The 22,831-nt window shown below is 43.7% G+C and overlaps 1 protein-coding gene across 1 annotated transcript in view; it reads left to right on the forward strand.

Moving 5' to 3' along the window:
* The window catches only part of PEX14 (peroxisomal biogenesis factor 14), a 129,778-nt gene that overhangs the window by 15,273 nt on the left and 91,674 nt on the right, over nt 1–22,831 (forward strand). Inside the window, exon 2 of the mRNA XM_063106056.1 lies at nt 2,152–2,199. Coding sequence (XP_062962126.1) covers nt 2,152–2,199 — 48 coding nt within the window. The remainder of the gene's footprint in view (nt 1–2,151; nt 2,200–22,831) is intronic.

Genomic DNA, 22,831 nt, shown 5'->3' on the forward strand with positions numbered 1-22,831 from the left:
CCAGGTAATAACACAAATGTAAAATCACAGTTCTGTCCAGTTCTTGGAGGAGAGGCTTGTGGTGTCATGTGAGCTTGTGATAAGGAGATTTGACCTAGGCACGGATGTCAGAGGAGGGCTGCCCCAAGGAAGTGTCTTAGCTGGATCTGAAGGATGAGTCAAAGTGTCAGAGAGGAAATGGAAGGAGATGTGTGTGCAAGGTTCATTGACAAGAGGAAGCAAAGGCCAGCATGTCTGCTGTGGGCAGTGCTGGGGAATGTGGTGCCACTTGAGGCCTGAGATGTAGTCAGCGTAGATGCAGGACTCGCAGGCCATGCTGAGAAGTTTTTTTTTCTATCTTCTAAGAGCAGTGAGAAGCCATTAAAGGGATGCGATGATCAGATTATTATTTGGAAATGATAGACTGTGTTGTGGATAATGAATTGGAAGAGAGCCAGCGTGGGTGTGGGTGCACTGATTAGAATGGTCTAGGCAAGTGATTGTGGTAGCTTGGACCAAAGTGATAGCGGTAGAGTTGTAGAAAACTGGGTGGATTGATTCCATGGATATTTACTTTTTCTTTTCTTTTTTTTAATTTCATGGATATTTAGGAAGCAATTTCGGCAGTACTTGATAATGGATTAGCTCAGAGGAGTAAGGGAGAAGGAGCTGTCAAGGGTGGCCTTTTGGATTCCAGTTTGCATGGTTTGATGAAGTGTGTGCCATTAGCTGAGACAGGGAACACTGTCAGAGGACATGTGTGGCAGAGGGAGAAGATTGTGAGTCTGCTGTGGGACATGTTAAGTCCAAGATGAGGCAAGAAGGTAGTTGGATGTAGAGCTCAGAGGCATCCGGCCAGAGATCTAAATGTACGAGCTTATTGATGCCTGGAGCCTTGGGAGGGAAAGAGGGAGGGAGGGCAGGAGGGAGGGAAAGCTTGTTCAGATTCCCTGAGACTGACCCACACTTCCTAGTTAGTTTCATGCTGGCTGACCCTCTTGTCCTGGGACAGTGGGGCTCTTGGGACAGGACTTCGGATGGAGGGCTAGAGTCCTTCATCCAGCTGAGTCCTTGCCCCTATGCTGTGCCAGCTATGTGGTGGCAACTGGGCGAGAGGAAATCTCTGAGAACCCTCTGTGGACTGGGTGCTTTCCTCTCCCACCTTCCGTCCTTTTTCCTGAGAGTCCTGGCACTTGCCATCTGATCTAGCCGGGAGGAGGCTGGAGGCTGGAGGCTGGAGGCTGGCTCGTAGGACACACACATTAGCTGCACTTGTCTGGATATTATCTGGAGATAATTGGCAATTGACTTGAACATCAGTAATGGTAAACTAATCATAGCTCACCCAACCTGCTTGTTTTATTCTTTTGGGGGTCTGTACATTTATTGAGTTTGTCTGCCTCTATCTCTGTCTCTCCCTTTCTCTAAATACTGGCCAGATCAGTCAAGGGTTGAAGGCACTTGTGAGGGTGAGGTGGTGGTCTAAGAGGAGAAGGAAACAGACTAGAACCAGGCGAGTCGGCCACAGTGCTGCCTGCTGCCTGTAGATCAGTCTGTGTATCTGTCAGCCCGTGACTAGCTTATTTCCAAAAAGGATGTAAGCCTAGGGCTTTCTTTATTATTGTGGGGATGGTGTCCTTAGTGACAGGTGATATATGGGAATCAGTGTAGTTTACTTGCTTTGTGGTTCCAGACAGATGCCCAGAGAGAATCCTCAGTGTGGGCAAGTGGGGCCCCCTTGTGGCTGAGTCTGGTTCTCCACTTTTGCTCGGCTTCTCTTCCAGGTCATCTGGGGTTGGGGAGGTGGGTGAAAGAAGTATTTCTCTCTCTTCAAGCCTTTTCTCTGGACTTTGCTATTTCTGTGGATTTTGTGAGGGTCCCCAGCCTTTGCCGCTCAGCAGCTGCTCTTGGGTCCGCCCAAGCAAAACCAAGCCTTGTTCTTGAGGTGCTGGGACTGTGAACACAGAAACAATATCTGTATGTTCCCTGGCAAAGTCAGACTCTTTGGACTACTTCTTATAGGTAGTAGAACACTCTAAAGTTATGAAAGACAGGTGAGACATATGAGAAAGAGGTGTCTGTGTGTGTCGCTTGAGAACAGAACATCTTTGGTTTTTTGATGTCCATTGGGTGGCACTGTGATCTTATTTTTGTTTCTATTTTTCTTTGCAGCCAAGTTCTACTCCAGGAAGTGAAAATGTGCTGCCTCGAGAGCCTCTGGTAAGTACCCAAGATACATGGTATCGTTTCTAATAGTAATGGTAATGTGAGGATAAAGAAACCTTATGATCCTATAGTTTCACATCAGTAGTGTCCCTTTAAAATCAGGCATCAGTGACCTCTGACTTCTGACTTCTTTTCTAGCGTGCACAGATTAGTGTGATTTCTCCTTAGTAAAGCCTGTTTTTTTCTGAAACTAAAAGCATCCACCCCAGATGGTCATGTGCCACTTTGTTTGTTGCTGATCAGTAGTAATTAGTGAGATGGTTGAAACCTTGGGAGGCTGAGTTGAAGTGAGATTGCTGGGCCTAACCAGGTTGCTTCTTGATTGTCTGAAATAGCCATTCTCTGCTCCTCGGGGTGAGAGCACCTCAGGTGGCCTTTAAAAAACAGGTAAGGAGGGCCAGCCTGTGGCTCACTTGGGAGAGTGTGGGGCTGATAATACCAAGGCCACGCGTTTGGATCCCTATATAGGGATGGCCGGTTAGCTCACTTGGGAGAGCGTGGTGCTGACAACACCAAATCAAGGGTTGAGATCCCCTTACCAGTCATCTTTTGGGGAAGAAAAAAAAAAAAAAAAAAAAATGTAAGGAAGGGAATTCTGGTTTTGCCTGGTCAGTAATTAGGCTTGTGATAGCCATTACCAAGATTATCTTCTATTGATAGAGAAGAGGCCTACTAATTACTAAAGATAATTTTCTTTGCAAAGTTATTTTGCTTTGGTGGTCCCAGCCAGAGTCCCTGCCTGCCTGCCTGCCTGCCTACCCGCCCACACCATTTTCATTCTATTTTGCATTTTGGGGCCTGCTGTAAATACTGTTGGCTGGATAGTAACCTGGTTCTGTACAAACCAGGTAAGTTATATGGGAGAGCCAGCTTAAGGTTTAACTTCTCAGAGCCTTTTCTTTCTTTGAGTAGTAATAGCAAGCTTAGGGGTGTACTGCCAAGGTTTTGTTTCAGCAGGGCCTGTAGTTTCACTGGTGTTTCTTCACTCTCCTGGCAGTAGTGGGAGGAGATGACGTGAGGGCCTTAGCTGGTATGAACAAGTCTAAATTCTAGAATGTAGCGTACTAAGGCTTTCCAAGGCAGAGGGTGAGTTGGATCTGGCTGAGCTGTAGAAAGACGCGGGTGATACAAGCGCTGCCGGGACTGTTTCAGGGGAGTACTATTGTCATTCATGTCATCTGCTGTCACTAATTATGGGCTCGCTTCCCAGCACTCCCACAGTGGCCTCATTCACTCTTTTGGTATTGCCTGGGTCCTTCCCTAAGGTCACGGTGTGTGAAAGCCAGAGGAGGCTTGGCCTCACCAGTCTCCTAGATGGGGAGCACAAGTGATTCCCACGGTGCTGCCTCAGTGCCCCGCAAGCCAAAGTTATGGTTGATTTTAGATTAAAGTCCAAATTGAACATGATAGCCTCTTTGATCCTTTATTTCCTCAGTCTCTTTTTGAATTTTTTTTTTTTTTTTCCAAGCCAGCATTTATTGCTGCATAAGCCTGTTCCAGTCCTGAGTGGATCTTCTGGTGGGGGCGTGGGTAGGAAGCTGTGGCCACAGGGGTGAAGGGCAGACAGAGGATGACATGACCGCTATGCTCTTGTCCATCTTTTTGAATTTTGATCTACTGATTTAACTATTAATCACAGAGGAGTGGCCAGTCCATCTTTTTGGGCATGATTGAATAAATGCTTTGGCAGCCCTAAGCAATTGGCAAGCGCCCTGATTTCTGTGTATTTGGAGCCCCGCAGACCCTGTGCTCTGCTAATGTTTCTCTACACTGCTCTTTTCCTGCTGTACTGTGCATCTGCTTGTTGGTGGGTTGTATTTTTATTTCTTTCTTTTCTGGGAGGCCCTGAGCAGTCTTCAAACCCTGGTAGCCTGCGATCGTCCAGAGTTCAGACTCATTCTCTCCAGGCCAACTCTACAATTACCTTATATTTAATTAATATTTTTTCTCCTCTTTACGTACTTGCTGCATAATTGCTCAGAGGAAAGAAAACACATAGCAGCAATTTATATATATATAAAAAAACAATAATTAAAAAAAACACCCCGAAATAAACTCCCATCTCATTTGGGCTGATCCTATGAGTTGGGTAATTAGGGCCCTATTAAAAGGTAGACTCTTTCTCCTTCCTCCCTTTTTTTATATTAATTTTTTTATATTAAACTCCCACAGTCTCTCAGTCATGCCCTTATTGCTTTTGGCCAACCATTTGCAGCAGCCTGATTAAATGAGGGCACCAGCCGAGTTGTACAGCCTTGTGTGAACCACTTTGTCCTCTTGGGAGTGGCAGCAGGAGGGTGTCAGGCAGCAGAGCCCACCGAGGGCTTGCTCGTGTGGCAGGTCGGGGGACAGGATGAGCAGGAGGCTGCTGTGAACTGATGGCAGGCCGGAGGGGAGGTGCTAGAGAAGCAATGCTGGAGGGTGGCGGCCCCCACCACAGAAAGCCCACGGTGAAAGCACACAGCACGCAGCCCCTTCCACAGAGGGGGCTTTCTCAGGCTGCGTGTGTTAGCTGTCTCTTGGGTGCCTGGCTCAGCTCGGGCTTGAGGACTGGGGACAGACGACTGAAGAATAAAACTAAGCCTCGTTCCAAGTGTTCACCCATTTTATTCAGGGAAGAAAAGGCATCTGTACACTGAAACAATTAGCAACCGGCATAAGACTGAATATAATTTTAGCAAACAGCACAAAATCGTATATAATTTGGTGCCGAATTGCCTGGCTGGGAGTATGACAGCCCCTGGTTATTCAGAGAAGGAAGCGTTCTGCAGGGGGTGGGAGGGTGGACTTGGGGATGGTTTATGTGAAACTTGAAGCCAGGTCTTGAGGAATAGGGTATTCCAGCGTTAGGGGAACACCTGGCTAAGTTGTTTTTGTTTTTGTTTTTAACTGAGTGCATATTTGCCTCAAAATTCTTTAATGGAAGCTGCCCGGTCTCTACAATAAAAGGGATAAGCATGGGATACTGAGGCAAATACTCTTACCTCATTCTTTGTCCCAGAACTCTATGATCACTTTGGAATAAATTTTCCTCTTATTAAAAAAGTGAGTTATGGCAGAGGAAGCTCTATCATAACAGTGCAGGTGACATTGCCCTGTCGATGCATTTGGGTGTCTGCGTTATTGTTCTGCTTTATTTGCTGGGGAAGGAAGGCCTGCTTTGCATTTCTAACCTCTCTGGACCATAAAAACTGTCTTGTGACTTTGTGGTGAGAACTATAATCTTGTAGTCTCTAAATGACACATTTGTGTTTATAGCCATCTCTTGACCTTGATTCTAGCCAAGTAGTGACCCTGCATGTTCCCTTCTCTTGCCCCTTCAGTCCTCCCCCTGCCCCGCCCTGGAATAAAACCAGCCCAGCAACCCTGACCATATTAGTGAGATAGTTCCTCTGTTATGAAAGAGTCATCAGAGCTGGAGGTGGATGAACAGACCAGTCTTGAGAAATTCTGTAGACTCTGAGTTGAAATTCTCTGATTGTTAGTGACAAAACTCTTTGCTAAAGTCAAATAGCTGATTACCTTTTCCTCTTCATGCTTTCTTCGCTGAGCTTTGCCTCCTAGGGCAACGAGTCTTGATAGCTTTCCAGAGTACGCTGCAGCTTCTCCCAGACCTGTTGAAGACCTGTGAATCTCCTGTAGACCCGAGTTTCTAGGCCCACGGTTGCACCCATCCTTGGGCTCACACAGAGTCTCTGGACCAGCTTTTGCCACCCTGGCAGGGTCGAGTCCCTGCCTGGTCTGTAGGTCTTTAAGAAAGGGTGTACAATTGTCTGCGTGGGTAACTCAGTTCTCATTTTGCTTGGATACTGAAACTGAGGTTAAGGTAACCTTTGAGATTTCCTCTTAGTCATATGATTTTTGGTTATTTGAAGTAAGCAATAAATATGGTTTCTTTACATGTCTCATGTGGTGTCTCACTTGTCTCAGCTCAGTTTTTCAATATTCGGCAATGCTCACCAGTACACACAGTGCTTGTAGGCTTTGGCTAAACCAGAATTTCAGCTTTTTGCTCTTTGACACCAGGTTTTCTCTAATGGATGAGTCTTCTGCCATCCTTTTTTCCTGACTCGTAGTAGGTATAGATTCTTTTTGTTTTTTCTTAGAAAAGCAAAACTTCCCTGCATCCCTCCATCAAAATAATCCCAAACTACAATACAATGTATTTTTGTAAATGATGATGGTAATTTCTTTTTCACTTTCTCTAGGATTAATATTTTTTAGTGTGCTGAATTCTTAAAAATAAAGATATTCTGCAGTTGCAGATCCAGGCTATATTTGAATAGTTTTGCCTTCTAAGTGCAGAAGTATCCTGTCTTCTTGGGCTTCTCCCTGAGGTGAAATGGAACCTTTTCCTGGAGGTTTTACATCATGTATTTGATTTCAGTCCTTCTGGGGAAGGTCATCCACTCACAACTGGGACACCTAAGATTTTCTCTTTGGTTTTTAAGCCAATTAACCAGAGGCTGGTAATCAAAAGGACATTATTATCTTGAATTCAGGGAGCCAGTACTGTGAGCTTCTCTTTAAGAATAGCTACGTCTGGTTGCCTGTCTCCTAAACACCTCTGACAGGTACAAGGGTACTTCACAAAGTTCATGGATACCAGCCAGCTGCCAAAACAAACAAACAAACCAAAAAAAAAAAGTTCTTGGAAAGATTTATATTATCTTTCAATTCTATTTTGCCACAAACTTTTTGAAATACCCTTGTATTTCTGGCACAGTCTCCCTTGTATTTGTACCTTTTGTGACTTTGGTGGTTAGAATACTTCAGTGTACTTGTTGGTGGGCTCACTGTGGATAGGTGGTTCCCAAAAACATTTCTGAAGGGACATTCACATACTCAATACATTTCTTGGTGTGTACTCACATGTACATGGATGTGTGTGTGCATGCTTGCATATAACATGGAACACAAACACATGTATATTTATTTTATAAAATTCAAAGCATTTTGTGGGGAAATAAAATTGATTTTGATAACTGTACTCATGGAAGTGATTTTACAAGCACATGGATAATGAAACCAGCTCTTTAGAGATTTTGGGAAATTGTCATTTTTCTAGGAAAAATAAATAAATATGGCAAACCTAATTTAAAAGTATTAAAAGTTATCATTTAAAAAATCTGTAGTGGTTGGTTTCTGTGCAGTTAGGTTTGCTGAAGCTAGCTGTCATTTCCACCTCAGTTTCCTGCTCAGGGACATCTGTCAGGATGACATTATAGGGTGACATTATAGGGATAATCCGAAATTCACTCTTGATTTATTTTTAAGAAGTAAACTGCAGATTTTGGTCCTCAAACTGTTACTAACAACATATTCCCGGGGGCACCTCTCACAACTGCTGCTGAGAAACTTGGGGACTGAAATCAAGTGTAAACAACTGGGCTTATGCTTCACTTCGCTGTTGGTGACATGGTCCCAGGCCTGAGACTCGGGCACTTTATATATAGGAAAAATGTTGGCTTTCCTTTTTTCCCACTCCCCGCTCATCAACAGTTTAAAATCTTTTTTTTTTTTTTTTTTTAAAAAGATGACCGGTAAGGGGATCTTAACCCTTGACTTGGTGTTGTCAGCACCACGCTCACCCAGTGAGCAACCGGCCATCCCTATATGGGATCCGAACCCATGGCCTTGATGTTATCAGCACCACACTCTCCCGAGTGAGCCACGGGCCGGCCCGACAGTTTAAAATCTTTAGTGAAGAAAACATTTCTCTTTTAATATTAATGTCCATGGATACTGACTCACATTTGGGAGGGGGCCTAAGATTCCCACTTGTTCTACCAGATCTAGGGAGGGGAACTGGTCAGAACTAAATGCTGAAATGGATGAACTTGAGAAAAGCCTCATTCCGTTTTCTGGGTGGCTATAATCTCTAGGCCACTTGCTGATTTTGAAATTACTGCCTCTTCCTACTTTATCCTTCCTGTTACAGAGTGGGAAGGTTTATTCAATAGACTAGGTGGTGCCCTTTAAGTTGCTTCCTCTTTCAGGTAAATGAAGAGGTTGTTTTTCAGTTTTAAGGTATCCTTTTGCAAATAATTATTAGATGAATCAAAACTCTTAGGAGTAATAATTAAAGAAATGGCATTTGAAATAGTTATTCAGCTTTGTTTATACTTCAGGTTCCTGGCTTTCATAGTAATACTTTATATTTGCTGTAGTTCCTGTAATCAGAGGCCCTGGTTGTTGGATAACTGAGCAGTGTCCTTATTTTGGAAATGTGGGAACTGAGGGACTAAGCACTCACGTGCCTGTTTTCAGAGCCCCACAGTGATTGGCCTTAAGTCTTGTCCCCAACATTATTCTTTCAGAAGAAAAAGTTCTGTTTCCTCCCCTTTCTCCTGGAAGTGCAATCTTAGAGTTCCTTTGGGTGCCCTGCCATTGCTGAAGATGGGATCTACAAAGCTCTTATTTGGGCAGAGGGATGTTCTTAAAATGTTTTTCTTTTGTTTAAAATCAATCATCATCTTATTTGAAAAAATTTTCACATAAAAGTGTCTTTTTAAGTGGACCTAAAGGATGGGTATTCCATATGGCAAACTCAGTGAACCCCCACAAACCCCCAGTATGAAAACCACTGAATGTGTGTCATACTCAGGACAACCGTGTGGCCTACATTTTTTAGGATAATTTCAATGTAAAATATTTGAGCTGGCCAGTTAGCTCAGTTGCTAGAGCACAGTGTCATAACCCTAAGGTCAAGGGTTTGGATCCCTGTACCAGCCAGCGCCCAAACAAACAAACAAACAAAATTTTAGCCCATTGTCAAACCTGCAGCCCGATTTTGGTTTGAAAAATATGATCTTGTAGTTAATCCCACTTCTGCACTGTGAGAAGCCACGGGAAGATCAAGTGGTGCTTTGGAGAAGGACATATTCACCGCCCATCCCTCTTCCCTCCCAGCTCTCCTTTCTTTTATGGTTTGTAGTTATAACCAAGATTTATGCTTGTTGCTCCACAAATCTTCTCTCTGCCATTATGAGTTTGTCTGAACCATCTAGAGATGGGGCCGACGCTGAGTGATTCCAGAGGTAAATCTGTCCAGGGGCACTCCCTGACAGTCAGAGGCAGAGAGGGACTAACTCGTAGCCCCCAGTGCAGCGTGAGTCTGGATGAATTACCCCTTTTGAGAAGAAGATGTGCTGCCATCCTTGTGACCTCTTGCCTTAGCAGTGACCCTGGGGTACAACTCTCCTGCTTGTGTGTACTGAGTCCGTGGTGTGGGGCTCTGGGTCCTGGCGTGTCTGCCTTTCTCTCTCTGGGTTGGCTGCCACCCAGCCAGGCCCATAGCGAAAAGGTCTTTAGGGCCAGGGCCGCTTTTTCCAGCCTTGCAGTGGCAGGGAGCTGCTGACAGAATCACGCACACAAGTTGGTTATTTGTATAAATGGTTTAGTTTTTCCACAGTTTGTTGAAAATGGATATTTATGGAGAAGGGGAATAAATAACATTAAAAAAAATTTTTTTCCCTTCCCTATACTTTCTCTTTGCCCTGTCCTTCTGTCTTGTGTGTACTTTTGAGAGTTATTTCAAATCCTTTGTGAAATGAAGTGGGGGTATCAATAAATATATATATTTTAAATGTGTCAAGAGCTTGCATTGGACCCACTCCTGTAAATGACTGAGTCTCGTTTGGGCCCTGTGGAACCTGCTCACCGGGTCTGTGGTGCTCTGAACGAGACAATCACTCCACACTCGTTCGGCAACCAAGAGGTGGCTGGCTTGTTCCTGAATCTGTGTGTGCCAGTTGTATGTGTCATTGAATTAGACAGTTTTATTAAATATGATGTAAACAGGTGATACATAAATGCAAAGAGAAGATTCTACAAATATAAAACAAAGATAATTGTGAAAAGATGGTTCTGTGAAAACTAAGTTAAATGCTTTGGTAAATGTGAATTGCTAAAAAGATTGCTGTCAACTTAGGTGTGAGTGAGACGGCAGTTTAACATTGCAGGGAGATCATAAAAAGCTAGAAGGATTCTGTACTTCGATTGCTTTACTAAGGTCTTTAAGTTCTCACTTTGTTTTAGAAAGTGTGGAGGGTGAGTTATGGGTGGGGTTTATGCAAGAAAGACGTCTGGGAACTTCAGTCTGTGGGCCCACACTCAAAGAAAAGGTCTTGGCTCTACATCAAAAGATTAGAAAATGACTGTACGTTTATAGGTTTTCAGTTAATATAAAATGTCTAAGGTATGCAGAGTAGGCTCCATTTTTAATGATTCCCTGTTTTAACTGATTTTTTTTGATTAACTGAGCAATTACTAGCTCTGATCACATAGGCTGAGGGCTTCTGCTGTATATGTTGGCCTTGGAGCCTTATTTTTTGTTATCTTGTTTGATTCCAACAAAACATGAGAATTACTGTTTTCTTCATTTTACAGTGAGGAAACTGAATCCCAGGGCAGTAAAGTTCCTACAGCTAGTAAGTGGCCGGACTCTCATTTAAAGTCCCAAATCCATACTGCTGAACTTGAGCAGATTGGCGAGCGGGAGGAATAGTGTGTTGACCTTACAGTGGAGTGCACTAGTAGTGTGCACGAGAGGGGCACGCTGCACAGACACGCCGCAGCTTGTGCTCAAGTGCTGCCTGCTGATTCTGTGCTTCCTTCCGAAGCTGCTGCCTGAGTGTGCTGTCCCTCATTGGAGTCTTTTGTATGCATCTTAGCTGTTGAAAAGGCACCTATTAATTTATCACAGGTGATGTGTGCCTCCTCGTGCTCGGAGGAGGCGTCTGCACCCATGTACCTCACTAATGACAGGTTATGGGATCGAGAGGAGTATAATGGGATCTTTTCATCTGATGTCTATATAGCAAGGTGCTATGTCCCTGGTAGCTTCTAGGGGGCAGCAGCTGCTTGTTATTCTGTCTCCTGCTGGCAGAATGAAGGCCAGACAACTGAGCAACTTGCTTTTGCCTCTGGCTCTCTCAGTGGTGCCTGCGGATCTTCAGGGAGTCACCCGACTCCACATAAGCAAAGGAAATACAATATCCAGGATCTTTCATTTCTACTCTCTCCGCCCTCCACCCCCAAATCCTTTGTGTGTGTCCCCATCAACATCCACAAATTCCTCATTGTCAGAGTTAAGGCAGCAAAGTTCATCTGCTTTGAAGATAAGAGAATAGAGATATCTTTAAGAAAGTAAAATCTTTTTGTCAGATCTTACTTGTTGCTAACTGCTAGACATTGATAACCCAGTCTGATAATATTTAGAGGTTTTGAAACTTTCCCCTATGGGCACGTGTCTTTATTCTGGTAGGAATACCACGGTTGTAAGGTTGATTACCTGTTCTTCCTGTTGTTACTTTCTCCAACTCCACTGCCTCCCCTCTAGCCAAGCTGGACTTAACAGAGATTTCAATTCTATATGACTTATTTCAGAAGCATGTTAAGGGGAAACTTTGGATTTGTTTTTTAGACTTTGGGGCCCAAGACTGACACATGGACAACTTGTGTCTTGTCAGGAGTACATAGCTCTCCCCCCAACCCAAGCACACGTCTGTTTCACCATGGCCTTGAGTGCCCCGGTCTGCTCTCAGATCTTCTTCCAACTGTGTGGCTGAAGCAAGTGACAAGAAGGGGAAAGATTGGTTGCAGGAAGAACCAGATGGTTGCAGTAGTCACGGAGAAGCAAATTGGCCGCGACATTTTAGCCATGTGAGGTGTATTTAGGATTAACTAAGAATTCTCAGTCCTGACTCCACTGTGGGAGATGCTGATGACCTAAGGCCACTTTCTTTGCGGCTTTGCATTCTTGCAGGCTTTCATCTGAGGATCTCAGGGCACTGGGGAGGGGTAGGATCCACCTCCGTTCCGGAGAGTGGCTTTTCTCAGAGACAGAGGCATGCCTCTTAACCTCACCTCTCCAGCTCTCTCTCTTTCTGTTGTCTTTCTGAAAAATGGCAGTTAATAGGATCTGTTAATGAACAGAAGAAATAACTGGAAATAGTGGCAAATCGTTCGACAATGGAGTGGCTTATAACTTCTGTTTATCAAATGATTATCATTATCATTATTGTTATTTCTATTGGATTTTTGAAGAATTCAGCCTGGTCTCCAGAGCCCCATTTGTAAGACATTTTATTTCTTCTTTTGCAATATCCTTTTTCTTTTTTTTTTTTTGTCGTTTTTTCGTGACCGGCACTCAGCCAGTGAGTGCACCGGTCAGTCCTATATAGGATCCGAACCCGCGGCGGGAGCGTCGCCGCGCTGCCAGCGCAGCACTCTACCAAGTGCGCCACGGGCTCGGCCCTTCTTTTGCAATATCTAGAAATAACTATTTTCAGTGAAATCCAGATCTGTAGTCCCCCCCTCCCTGCCAGCTCTGTTCTCTTCTTCTTTTCTGCTTATCTTCTATTACCTCTGCGGGCTCCATCAGGTGGGGGGTATCCCCTACTGACCAGACTGGCAGAGCTAATACCGGCTGGAGGAACGCTGTGATGTTTGTTTTTGCAGTTCCTGGATTTGGTTTAATGTACAATTGATTTTTTAAATGTATTTAATCATTTTTTTCTTACCTCATAAGGATTAACCTGCGCAAACCTCATTTTATCCTAAGTGTGGCTTTGGGAGGAAGAGAGAAGAAAATTGAGTTTATCCAGCGTATTTTATTCTTTTACTTTTTATTTTCCGAATGGCTTTTCCTGCCGAAGCAGCTCTGTAAAGTACAATGTATTTTCGTGGCCATTACTTACTCATTACTAACTGGTCTCTCCTGCTTCCCTTTGTCTGTGAACTAAATACAGGGGGCCTAAAGATAATTGGTAGCTCTATCACAGACTTGCCAATTATAGATCAACAGGGAAGCAGCCCGGTGATGGTTTGTGGTTGGCACTGGCTACCCACCTAGCAAACGTGAGTTATCATTCTGTATCTGCCACTGAGTGGGGGTTGGCTAGGTTGGGCCTTTCCTACTTTTGTACATTGGCTTCCCTAATTGCATCACATGGTCTCCCTGATTTACTGATTTCAGCTTCATTTTATCCTTACACGTGGTGCTTGCATCCACATTATGTTTCTTACTTCTTGCTTCCTTGTCATGTATAGAAAGTATTAATTTGCAGAGGTTTCGTTTCTACTGTTCTTTGTGGTTCCCTAGTACCTAGAATGGTTAGGTGGCAGTCTGCAGATAAATGATTCTCTTGAAACCAGTGGGTTTCTGCACATTTTTGTCTGCTGAGTCCAACTAAAGACAAGTCTTTGTGGGTGCCCAATTTAGCCCTCTTCTAAAGCTTTTATCTGATGTGTGTACCAGCTTATCTACTTTGCTCTGGCATGGAGGGGGAAAGTCCCATTTCATTGCTAGGCTGCCAGGTGCTTGTGTAAGGCTTTCAGGTGCCAAAGTAGGAAAGGAGTCCTATATTGTATGGGCCGTATTTCCACGTGGAATATGTTTCGCGTTTGTTTGTTTCCCAGGTATTTGGCACCTAGGTGCTTTACTAAGCCCTCCGCAGGATGGGCATATTCCATATTGCTCAGCTCCCAGCAGAAAACAGATGGTCAGTACACATTTGTGGATAAATGAATGTATATGCTCACTTATGTAGATGGAGATGGTGAGCCAAGGAGTTGGATTGCAGAGGTGCTGCCTGGCTTCCTGCTAGGAACTTGGGGTGCAACATTCCCATTGGGGCACACATATGCCAATGTTTAGTGGATCATTGCAAAATAGGCAACATAAAGAGGGCATTTTATGAAAGGGAACATCAGAGGAGACATTATAGCTGAGACCTTTATAGCCTTTCCATTATTATGGTTTAAATCTTGACAGTCTTTATTTGCAGTGACACTAGGACCAGTAAAGACAATGCTTGCTCCCACCTCCTTGTTCTTTCTCTCCACATCCTGTTCCGTAGCTGTGGTGCACCGATAGGCATCGTTAAATGTGCAGGCAGCAATGCTGCTTTTCAGTTTGTCTAGAAACAGCCCTTTTGACTCAGAAGTTGGAAACCAGATGACTCACCATTCTATTTGTTTTATTGCAACTGTCATTTCATGAAATGCCCTGAAAGCTTTAAACTGTAAATGCCAAAGTGAGGTTTTTTGTCTTTTTTATTTTGTTACCTTTTTTGTTATCTCTAATCTTTTTATTTTATGTTTCTCTTTTCCCCTTCCCTTTCTGAATTACTTTCTCTTTCATTACTCTCTCTTTCTCTGTCCCTCCCTTCCTTCCTGCCCCCCGCACCCCGTTTAATGACTATAATGGCATCTTTAGTTGAAATAGATTTTGCTAACATCATGGTGCATTCTCTCCAGCTTTAACACTATCTGATTGAGAGTGTAACCCTCAAGTTTTTGTGTATGGTTTAGAAATGGAAATATCCATGCACAGCAGTTTGTAACACTCATTGGATTTAGCTCTAGAAGCTGAGTGCCATGTCAGATCATAACAGTAACTCACTTTTTGTGATAGTACATTTTGCAAAATAGTGGGTGCACTTTGCAAAATGCAAAATGCAGGTCCTCCACACATCCATTTCCTCTATTGAATGGCTGCCATAATCACAGTTAGGACTAAGAGCTTTAGGACTTCTGTGGTCTGTGGGACCTAAGACATCTAAGTCTTCTATGGACTGTAGGATCTCATCAAAATGTGTATTGCCATGAAAGAGCCTTGATCATGTTAACCTCTTTCTCTCCTAAGATGTTATTTAACTGGAATTCCTGAAGTAAGGAGCACCTGCTCAGTCTTATGGCTTAGGGTGGGGTGATGGGATCTAAATTTTTAAGGATAGAGCTCTCAAACCAGGACTTGCAGCATCTTTTTTCCTGATACCTGACACTGAGGCACTTGACTGAGTCACCTGATTGATGACATGAACATTACTGGGTGTTAAACACCTGGCCGGGGAACCAGGAACCCTCTGTGGATTTCCCCAAAGGATGGCAGACAGATTGTCGAATTTTAATGAAGGTGGGGTGAGTCCCTGATGTTCTTCTGCTTTGGAGCTTAGTAGAATCCCAGCATTAACTTCAGGAGTGCTAGTTAGAAACCTGTACTGGTGTCATTGGTTATATTCCACGTTTGTCAAATCCTTAAATCCAACTGAACTAATTTTAGAAGTAGCTAGTTATAATGAAAAGTAACTTAAGATGCATAGGGACCTCTTTTAATCAAATGCTCCCTGTTCTTCTTCTTTTTTTTTTTTTTAAAGGCCTTTGGTTTATTTTGGCCTTCAGAGTAGCCATCCCTTGAATTATATTGCAATAGAACCTCTTTCCTATATGCCTCCAATAAAGGAGAGTCTTTTCCATGATGTGAGTGGGGGAAAATATGTTGTGTTGTCACGATATTTAATAAGTTGATGGCCATGAGTTTTAAAAATGAGTTCTGCATATACACTGTTTAGCATTCAACATAGAATGCTGTGTTTTTCACACACTTGGCTGGATGTCTGATTCTGACACAACCACTTTCCCTGTTGCTGGAAACAGAAAACCACAGGCTGTTAACTTAATACTCTAAGCTTCTGGGGTTAAGGTGGGAGCAGGGTGGGGGTGGTGTTCAAATCAAGTTACTCTCACTCCCCACCAAAGACACATATTTCCTATTCCGGTTGACAGTTTGAGCAGGATTCTAAAGTTTCTGGCCATTTTAATTGAACCTCAGTGAGGGGTGGTCCTGTAGCCTGCTTATGACATGGGTGATTACTCCTAGGGACTGGAGCAGCCTGTCACATGTCCCTCACAGGCTCCCTCTTGCTTCCTTACCTATGGATATCTTCTCGGTTCATGGGCAGGGCCTCTTTGAGGAGCGGAAGGACCGTTTAGTGCTCATGGCCGGTTCATTCCTTGGCTTCTCTGCTGAGCTATCCAGCAGGGGTGCCAATTTTTCCATTTAGCTGACTATTACATAGCCCTTAAAAGGGAAGGGTTTATTTTAGCTGGCTGTTGTATTGATTGCTATAGGGACGTTTCTATTTTCACTGGCTGCTATATTGACTGGGAAAGGGAAAGGGGCCGTATTGCCGGGAGCTGTCATATTGACTGTTACAGAAAAGATCTGTATTTAAGCAGTACCAGTGCAGTGGGATCTCCCAGGCAGGATATTAATGCTAATTCATCCGCTCACCCCCTGCCGTGAGTGTTATTTGTTTAAATCTGTAGATTCCCACAGCGCGTTTATATCCTCACTAGAGTGAGCTCCGCTCCCTGTAATTATTTAACATTATATGCTGATATAAATTGTAACAGTTAAAGAATGGTAATGAGTAGCCAGCAAAGAAAAGAGGAAACGGGGGAAAAAGTAGGAAAAAAAAATGGGGGACAAAATATGTAAAATAGTATATGCATATTGTATATAAGAATGTGTGTGTGTGCTTGTATATGTGTGATACGTATGTATGTATATATGACATTAGAAATGGCAGAGTCAGGTTCTAAGACAGCAGCGAACAGCTGCTGGCATCCTTTCTTTCACCCCAGGTTGATTTGTGCAGTGCTGCTCAGTCCGTGTATGTGCACCTGCTTGTGTATATGTGTGCTCACGTGCTCATGTCACCCACCAGAAGGAGACTCTACTGGTGTGTGCCATGCTTTGTGCACACGTGCGTTATTGCATACAGTTATGTGTGTTCCATGTACTAGCTGGAAATTTATCCACTTAGCGACTCAGCTTCTTGATGCGTAGCTGACATCTGATTTCTATTCCAGCTTCTGTGTTCACGCAGCGTCTCTGGGCCTGAGACCCATCACCTCCAGGGCAGACCTCTGGGGAATTCTCCGTTGGGTTTGAACTGATAGGCCATTGGGTGTCACTGTCGCTCTTCTGGCTATAGTGAAAGAGGGATTTTCTGCTGGGGAAACTGGATTTCAAAGGAGAAGTTTTTCTGCCTTAGTTGGAGGTGTTGTATTTTTGAGATGTTTGTCTGCATTTTGAGATCCCTTTTCAAAAGTAGTTGTTGCGTTTGCTTGTTTTTGCCATGCTAATAAGCTTCTAGCATTTTTATTGTTCTTGAAAATTGTGTGCTAATTGCGAGCTCTAGATAGAACCCACAGCACACCCAGATGCGGATTTCCAATGAGCAAAAAACTGTCCTCTTTCAAAAAAAAGAGGCAGCTCAGTAGCATTCTGGAAACCTGGGTAACAAGGGGAGCAGATTAGGGCAAGAACTTGAGAAAGGAGGAAGAAAATCTCCTTGCAGAAGCATAAATTGGGCAAATGCTCGCCACTCCCCTGCCTTGTCCTCTCCTCGTGGAGGTGGAAAGAGCGCTGAGAGCGAGCCTGCTGCTGCCTGTTCACAGGAGCGGGCTCACTCCTCCAGCGGGCTGCTCTGGCAGTGTGGAGCCGTGCCAGGCTTCACCACAATTCATACTGTGTCAGTTTAATAAATGCACTACTTAAATTATGAAATTACAAAAGAAAAAAGAGAATGCACTTATTCAGACTCTTAATACATTAAAAATAAGGCATTAAAACTCTGACTTTTTTTTTCTTCCAGAATCAATAATGAACAGGAAGGGTTGTAGACATTAACAGTCATGGACATTCAAACTCTTATACATAAATTATCTTAGAAAAATGCACATAAGACTTGAATAATGTAAATACATTAATGCATTTAATAATTTAAACATTAAAGCGCAAGCAGGAATTTGAGGCAGAGGCTGTTCTGAGGTAAGGGATTGGTCCTAGAACGCGTATGTTCTAGGATCGATGGGTGATTTCCCCTTGAGACACCCTGGAAAGAGAGTGCCTGGCCGTCTGGCATGGCCTCCAGCACCAAGAATCCCTGGACATTCCTGATTGCAGCTACCTCCCAGAACCATATTTTTGCATATCCTACCTTCACACTCAGTTCTATCCTATGCTTCTAGTTATTTGCTTGTTAGAAAATTAAATGCTTCCACTTGAAAGAACAATGAATTTTGAGAATGTCTTGGTTGGAAAACCAAACCAAATTAACAGATCCTTCACCCAGCTCTGGCTGCTTGTGATTTTGGAATAAGGAAGTAGTTGTTCCTTATACTCAGTTCCTAGTGCTTCAGCCTCCTACTCCACTGCAGCACTGTGGTGGGTGGATCCAGGTTGCAGCATGCTGGTAGATTTGGAGACCGGATCTAATGGGAGCATGGAACTGATATCCTGTGTTAGCCTCTGGGTGTTGGGCATAACGGTGGCAGATAGCCATGCCAGGAAGCAGGACAGGTGCCGTGGAGTTAGACTCAGTGGTCAGTGATCATGCCTTGGTTTGATTTTAGGGTTTATAACAGTGGATAGACTGTTACTGTTTTCCCCTGTTTCTTCCAAAATCATACAACAGCAGAAACTCGCTGGAATGTTGAAACCCCTTTTCTGGCTGAATACTGAATAATCTAATTCAGTTTTTGAAACCTTCACTGTGAAATAGCCTGGGAAGAACTAAGAAGCCAGGGCCATGTGCCTTAAGTTTTCATTTATTAACCCCAGTGCTGTTCTTTGGTAGTTCCCCAACCTTGTTTTAGAGCCAGAATCATAGATGAGAAACTGGAAAAACCATAGAAAGTATATCAGTGGGTACATACTCTGACAACTTTTTCTCTTTTTCTAGAAGAGGTTTGTTTATTTGGTTAATAATGCAAATGTCCCACTGGGTTTGCTAAGGGATCCCTGAGAAACAGTTATCAGATAGTAGTGATGGAACAAAACCTGTTTTTATTATTGCCAAATCTGTTGGAGTCTTTTTACTGGATCTTAAATCTCCTTCCTGAAATTTTTCCTGGGATCATCTCGATTTGACCCAAGCCTTGTCTGTTCTGGCATCTATGACTTTGTTTGCAACCATTTCCAGTCTTTGTTGCAGCCAAGGACAGTCTGCTTTCCCAGCTAACATGATTACAAACCAGCTTATAACCACTTTCAGGAGAGCACTGTAGGCTGACCTGGCATGTGCAGCAGACACAAACAGATTAGGCTGTGTTGCCCAGAACAGTCAGAAGGAAAACCAGCTCTTTAAAAACAGGTAGTCAGGTACTGGTTTAGAAAGGAGTGGTATGGAGAGTGGGTGAGGACCAACTACAGGAGAGACCTTGAGGTCAGTGTGTCATTCTTGGGATGTGCTCAGATTCTTCTCCAGGCCTTGTGAATAACCGCTTCACTTCATGAGCCCTTCTCCTGTGTTTCGTTTTACGGCAGCAGAGCCTTTCTTACCAGCTTTATTTCAGCTTTGAGATGACTGTCAGTCCCAGGTCTGTTGTGTTTGTTTGTTTTCCAGAGTTTTCAAAGCCCAGGATTATTCCCTCTGTTGCTTGCCCAGCCTTGACTGGTGTCTGTGTCTCTTGCCTGTGTCCACATTTCATCTCGGCAGAGGGAAGAAAGTGAGATCAGGGGAGCATGAGAACCAGGGAGAATCAAATTCTCTTTGGATGTTGCCGGTCACACCCAAGAAAGCTGCTTTCTCTTCCCTTTAGTTCCAAGAAATGTTTTATGACCTTAACCGCACAATTGGCTTGTGCCAGATTACGAAGTGTTCCAGGGCACTGGAGGTGGGGGAGGGGAGCACATTTACTCGCCTATTCGGGGTGCAGAGTGCTAGCTGCCATCAGCCAGGGTGATCAGATAGCACTGATCGGGGTCAGTTCACCCCTCTGATATAGCCTGTATGCAGATTTCCTTTGAAGAGAAAGGAGTCAGGTTCATTAATTAAAGGAGCCTGGCTCAAGAGGCCTGTAATTATAGGTGCTAGAAATCTGAATTTTAAGAGGTCTGTGCAGCTGCAGTTTGAAAAATGTAGGGAGGCACTGAGAAGTACAGGTTGTGGGCAAGAATGTGGCTGAACCAGATTTGGGAGGTTCAGGTTTTGGCAGAATTCCTCCTCAAATTCGTATTTATTTTATCTTTATTTCTTTCGATTTTTTTTTTTTTTTTTTTTGGTGAAGGTTACACCCTGTGACTGAGAGGCTAGTATTGCCAGAGTATATGGAGGGCAGAAAGGAGTTGCTATAAACTAGAAGATGCTTAGTTTTTAAGGGAGCAAGGGATATATTTGGGACTTATAGATGCAGTGTTTGAAGAAAATTAAATAGTGAAATGAATAAGAGGAGGCGGGGCAGAAACTTAATTTGAGTGTATTCTTGGGAGGTAAGTCCCAGGCAGATGTTGGACTCTAGAATCTTTGTCCCTTCTTCTCTTCCCCAGAACAGCACCTTCTCTGTCATATATCACTTTTCGAGGCCTCGCCGGTTAGCTCAGTTGGTTAGAGTGTGGTGTTATAACACTAAGACCAAAAGGTTCAGATCCCTGCACTGGCCAGCCACCTAGAGGGAAAAAAAATCACTTTTTGATATGAATCCAGAGTTACAAACAGAAATTTTCAGACCTTTATGGGAAGTCCTGACCTGTCCCTTTTCTTTCTCATTTCCTCAGTTATTTGTAGCTTGACCTTTTGCTTTCTCTCTCTCCCCCTCCTTTTTTTTTTTTTTTTTTATACTTTTCTATTTGATTTATGACGTCTCTTTTTGTTTCTTGTCACAAAACTTTATTTTGGTCCTTGACTATTTGCATCTCTGCTAATTAATCATGGCTAATTTGGGATGTGGACAGGAACAGGTAGAGTTAAGGGTTAGATGAGTAGGGGTCCACTCCCCAGCCCCCTTCAAAGAAGGAATGCAGAGACTGGTGGTGGGTGGGGACGCTCCAAAGACCTGCGTGGCTGAACAGTTGCTCCCGGCTGATGACAAACCTGATGCCCGGTTACCCTCCTTTCTGCTTTACTGGTTTTGTCTCCTTTGGAGTATTGTTAAGTATCATCCCATTTAACAGCCTGGACCCTCTGCAAGGGGCAGGAAAAATACAGACAGTTCTCAGTACTCTTTCTTACATTCTTGTATGTGTATGTGTTGGGAAATCTGCTAGTGAACCCATAAACTGTGGAGTAGAACAAAAGTCTTGAAGACTCTCATTTGGTGCATTTACAATATGCAGATTGCAATTCCAATTAGATTGAAACCTCTATTTAGTAGAGTGGTTTTGTGAAATAAATAACTTTTGAAGAAGAAGGCCTACTGTATATAGTAAAGACATATTTCTCCTTCGGTTGCCGGCACAGAGCTTCCTACCTTCCAAACCCTTGCCCTGAAATGCTGATTCCAAAGCAGGCAGTGTCTTTGGGCTCTTTGCAGAAGAAATGTCTCTCCTTCACTTTCTGGCACAGGGATTTCATCCTTGATTTACAGTGCCCAGCTTGTTAGTGCTGGCAAAGGGGGGAGAGGGTGTGAAGGTCATTATGTCCGTTTTGTCCTCTCAGAGAGAAAGTGTAGAGGGGGTTTCTTCCTGTATGCTTGTGGTAGTGGTGAGGTTCAAGTGTCCCCCCTTCTGTCAGAGGGAGTCAGGCCAAACTCCCATTCCTCTCCTCTCCACCCTCTATACTACATGTCATCCAACAGGGGTGAATGATTTCTGAAGCCTAATGCAGGATTTCAGGAAGAGTAGCACACCACCGAGTAGAGAGCATCCGCCCCAAACCCCCCTTTTCTAACCCTCCCCTTCTCAGCCCAGCCGTGACAAACTGACAGATAATTAACAGATCAGGTCCTCCTATTAGGCACATCCCGATGCTGGAAGCTGCTCTTGCTTTACGCAGGTCCTTCAGCAGCTCTGTGCATGTGGGTGATGGTGCACTAAGTGGTCATAGCAGAGGGCAGTGAGTGTGTTGGGAAAAGCGAGCAGAATGCTCTTTGGCAGAGAGAGTGCTTAAAAGGGAGAGAGGGGGCAGTAAGGTGCCCGCTTGAAAGCACCTGGTGAAAATACTTGGACTTGCGGAGTTGAGTTGCGATCCGGAATACCACCGCCTGTCTCAGAGAATGGCAATGTGGGTTCTAATAGGATGCCTGATTACAAAGAACATGTTGAAGGCCACTTAGTCCCAGGTCAGGCTGTTCATTAGGTGCACTAATCCTTCACCGTAACACCGGACTGGAATTGCAAACTTGGAAGTGCATAGTCTATTGTGTTTCAGCTTTGGCATTAAATATTTCTATACAGACAGTGCCCTAACATGGCTTTCTCTCAGCTGCCCAACTTTTCTTTCTCTAGCGGAAAGAAGAATTCATTGTGAGAGTATTCTCTTCTACCTACCAGTGACTTTTAAAAACTACTTTTCTACTCATCTTATGTGGTCACTTTTCTCATCTTCCTGATTGAAATATTAATGTGTAGATAAATATAACGACATGTAGGGGCTATACGCAGGCTCAGGTCCTTGGGCCTGGCATGTTGGAGCAGGAAGAAATACCTAATTGCATCAAAACCACTCTAAGTTCATGTATGTGGAGCCCATCAAGCTGAAAGCATCCAGACAGCATCTGCTGTTATCAAATCACTCGTGAATCCAGCTAATTAAAATAGAGCTTCATTTTTCTGAACCATTGTTTGGCAGGAATTCGAAACGGGACTAACCCAATTTCTGCGTGTTTATGAGCCTTTATTCTATCAGAGATACTTTTCTGTAAATGTACAGGGCAGCGTTAAATGAATTGATCCACACAGTATCACTGTAGACGCACTATGGACTTGCTAATGATTTCTCTTCCAGCTTTCTGGTTTCCAGACATACTCTTGAAAGCTTTATGTTCTGTTTTTCTATCCTCTGCTCTTTGTCTTCCTCTTTTTTTTTTTTTTTTTTTAATTTTAACTTTGCTT

This window comes from Cynocephalus volans, chromosome 8 (genome assembly GCF_027409185.1).
Source record: "Cynocephalus volans isolate mCynVol1 chromosome 8, mCynVol1.pri, whole genome shotgun sequence".
Lineage (NCBI taxonomy): Eukaryota > Metazoa > Chordata > Mammalia > Dermoptera > Cynocephalidae > Cynocephalus > Cynocephalus volans.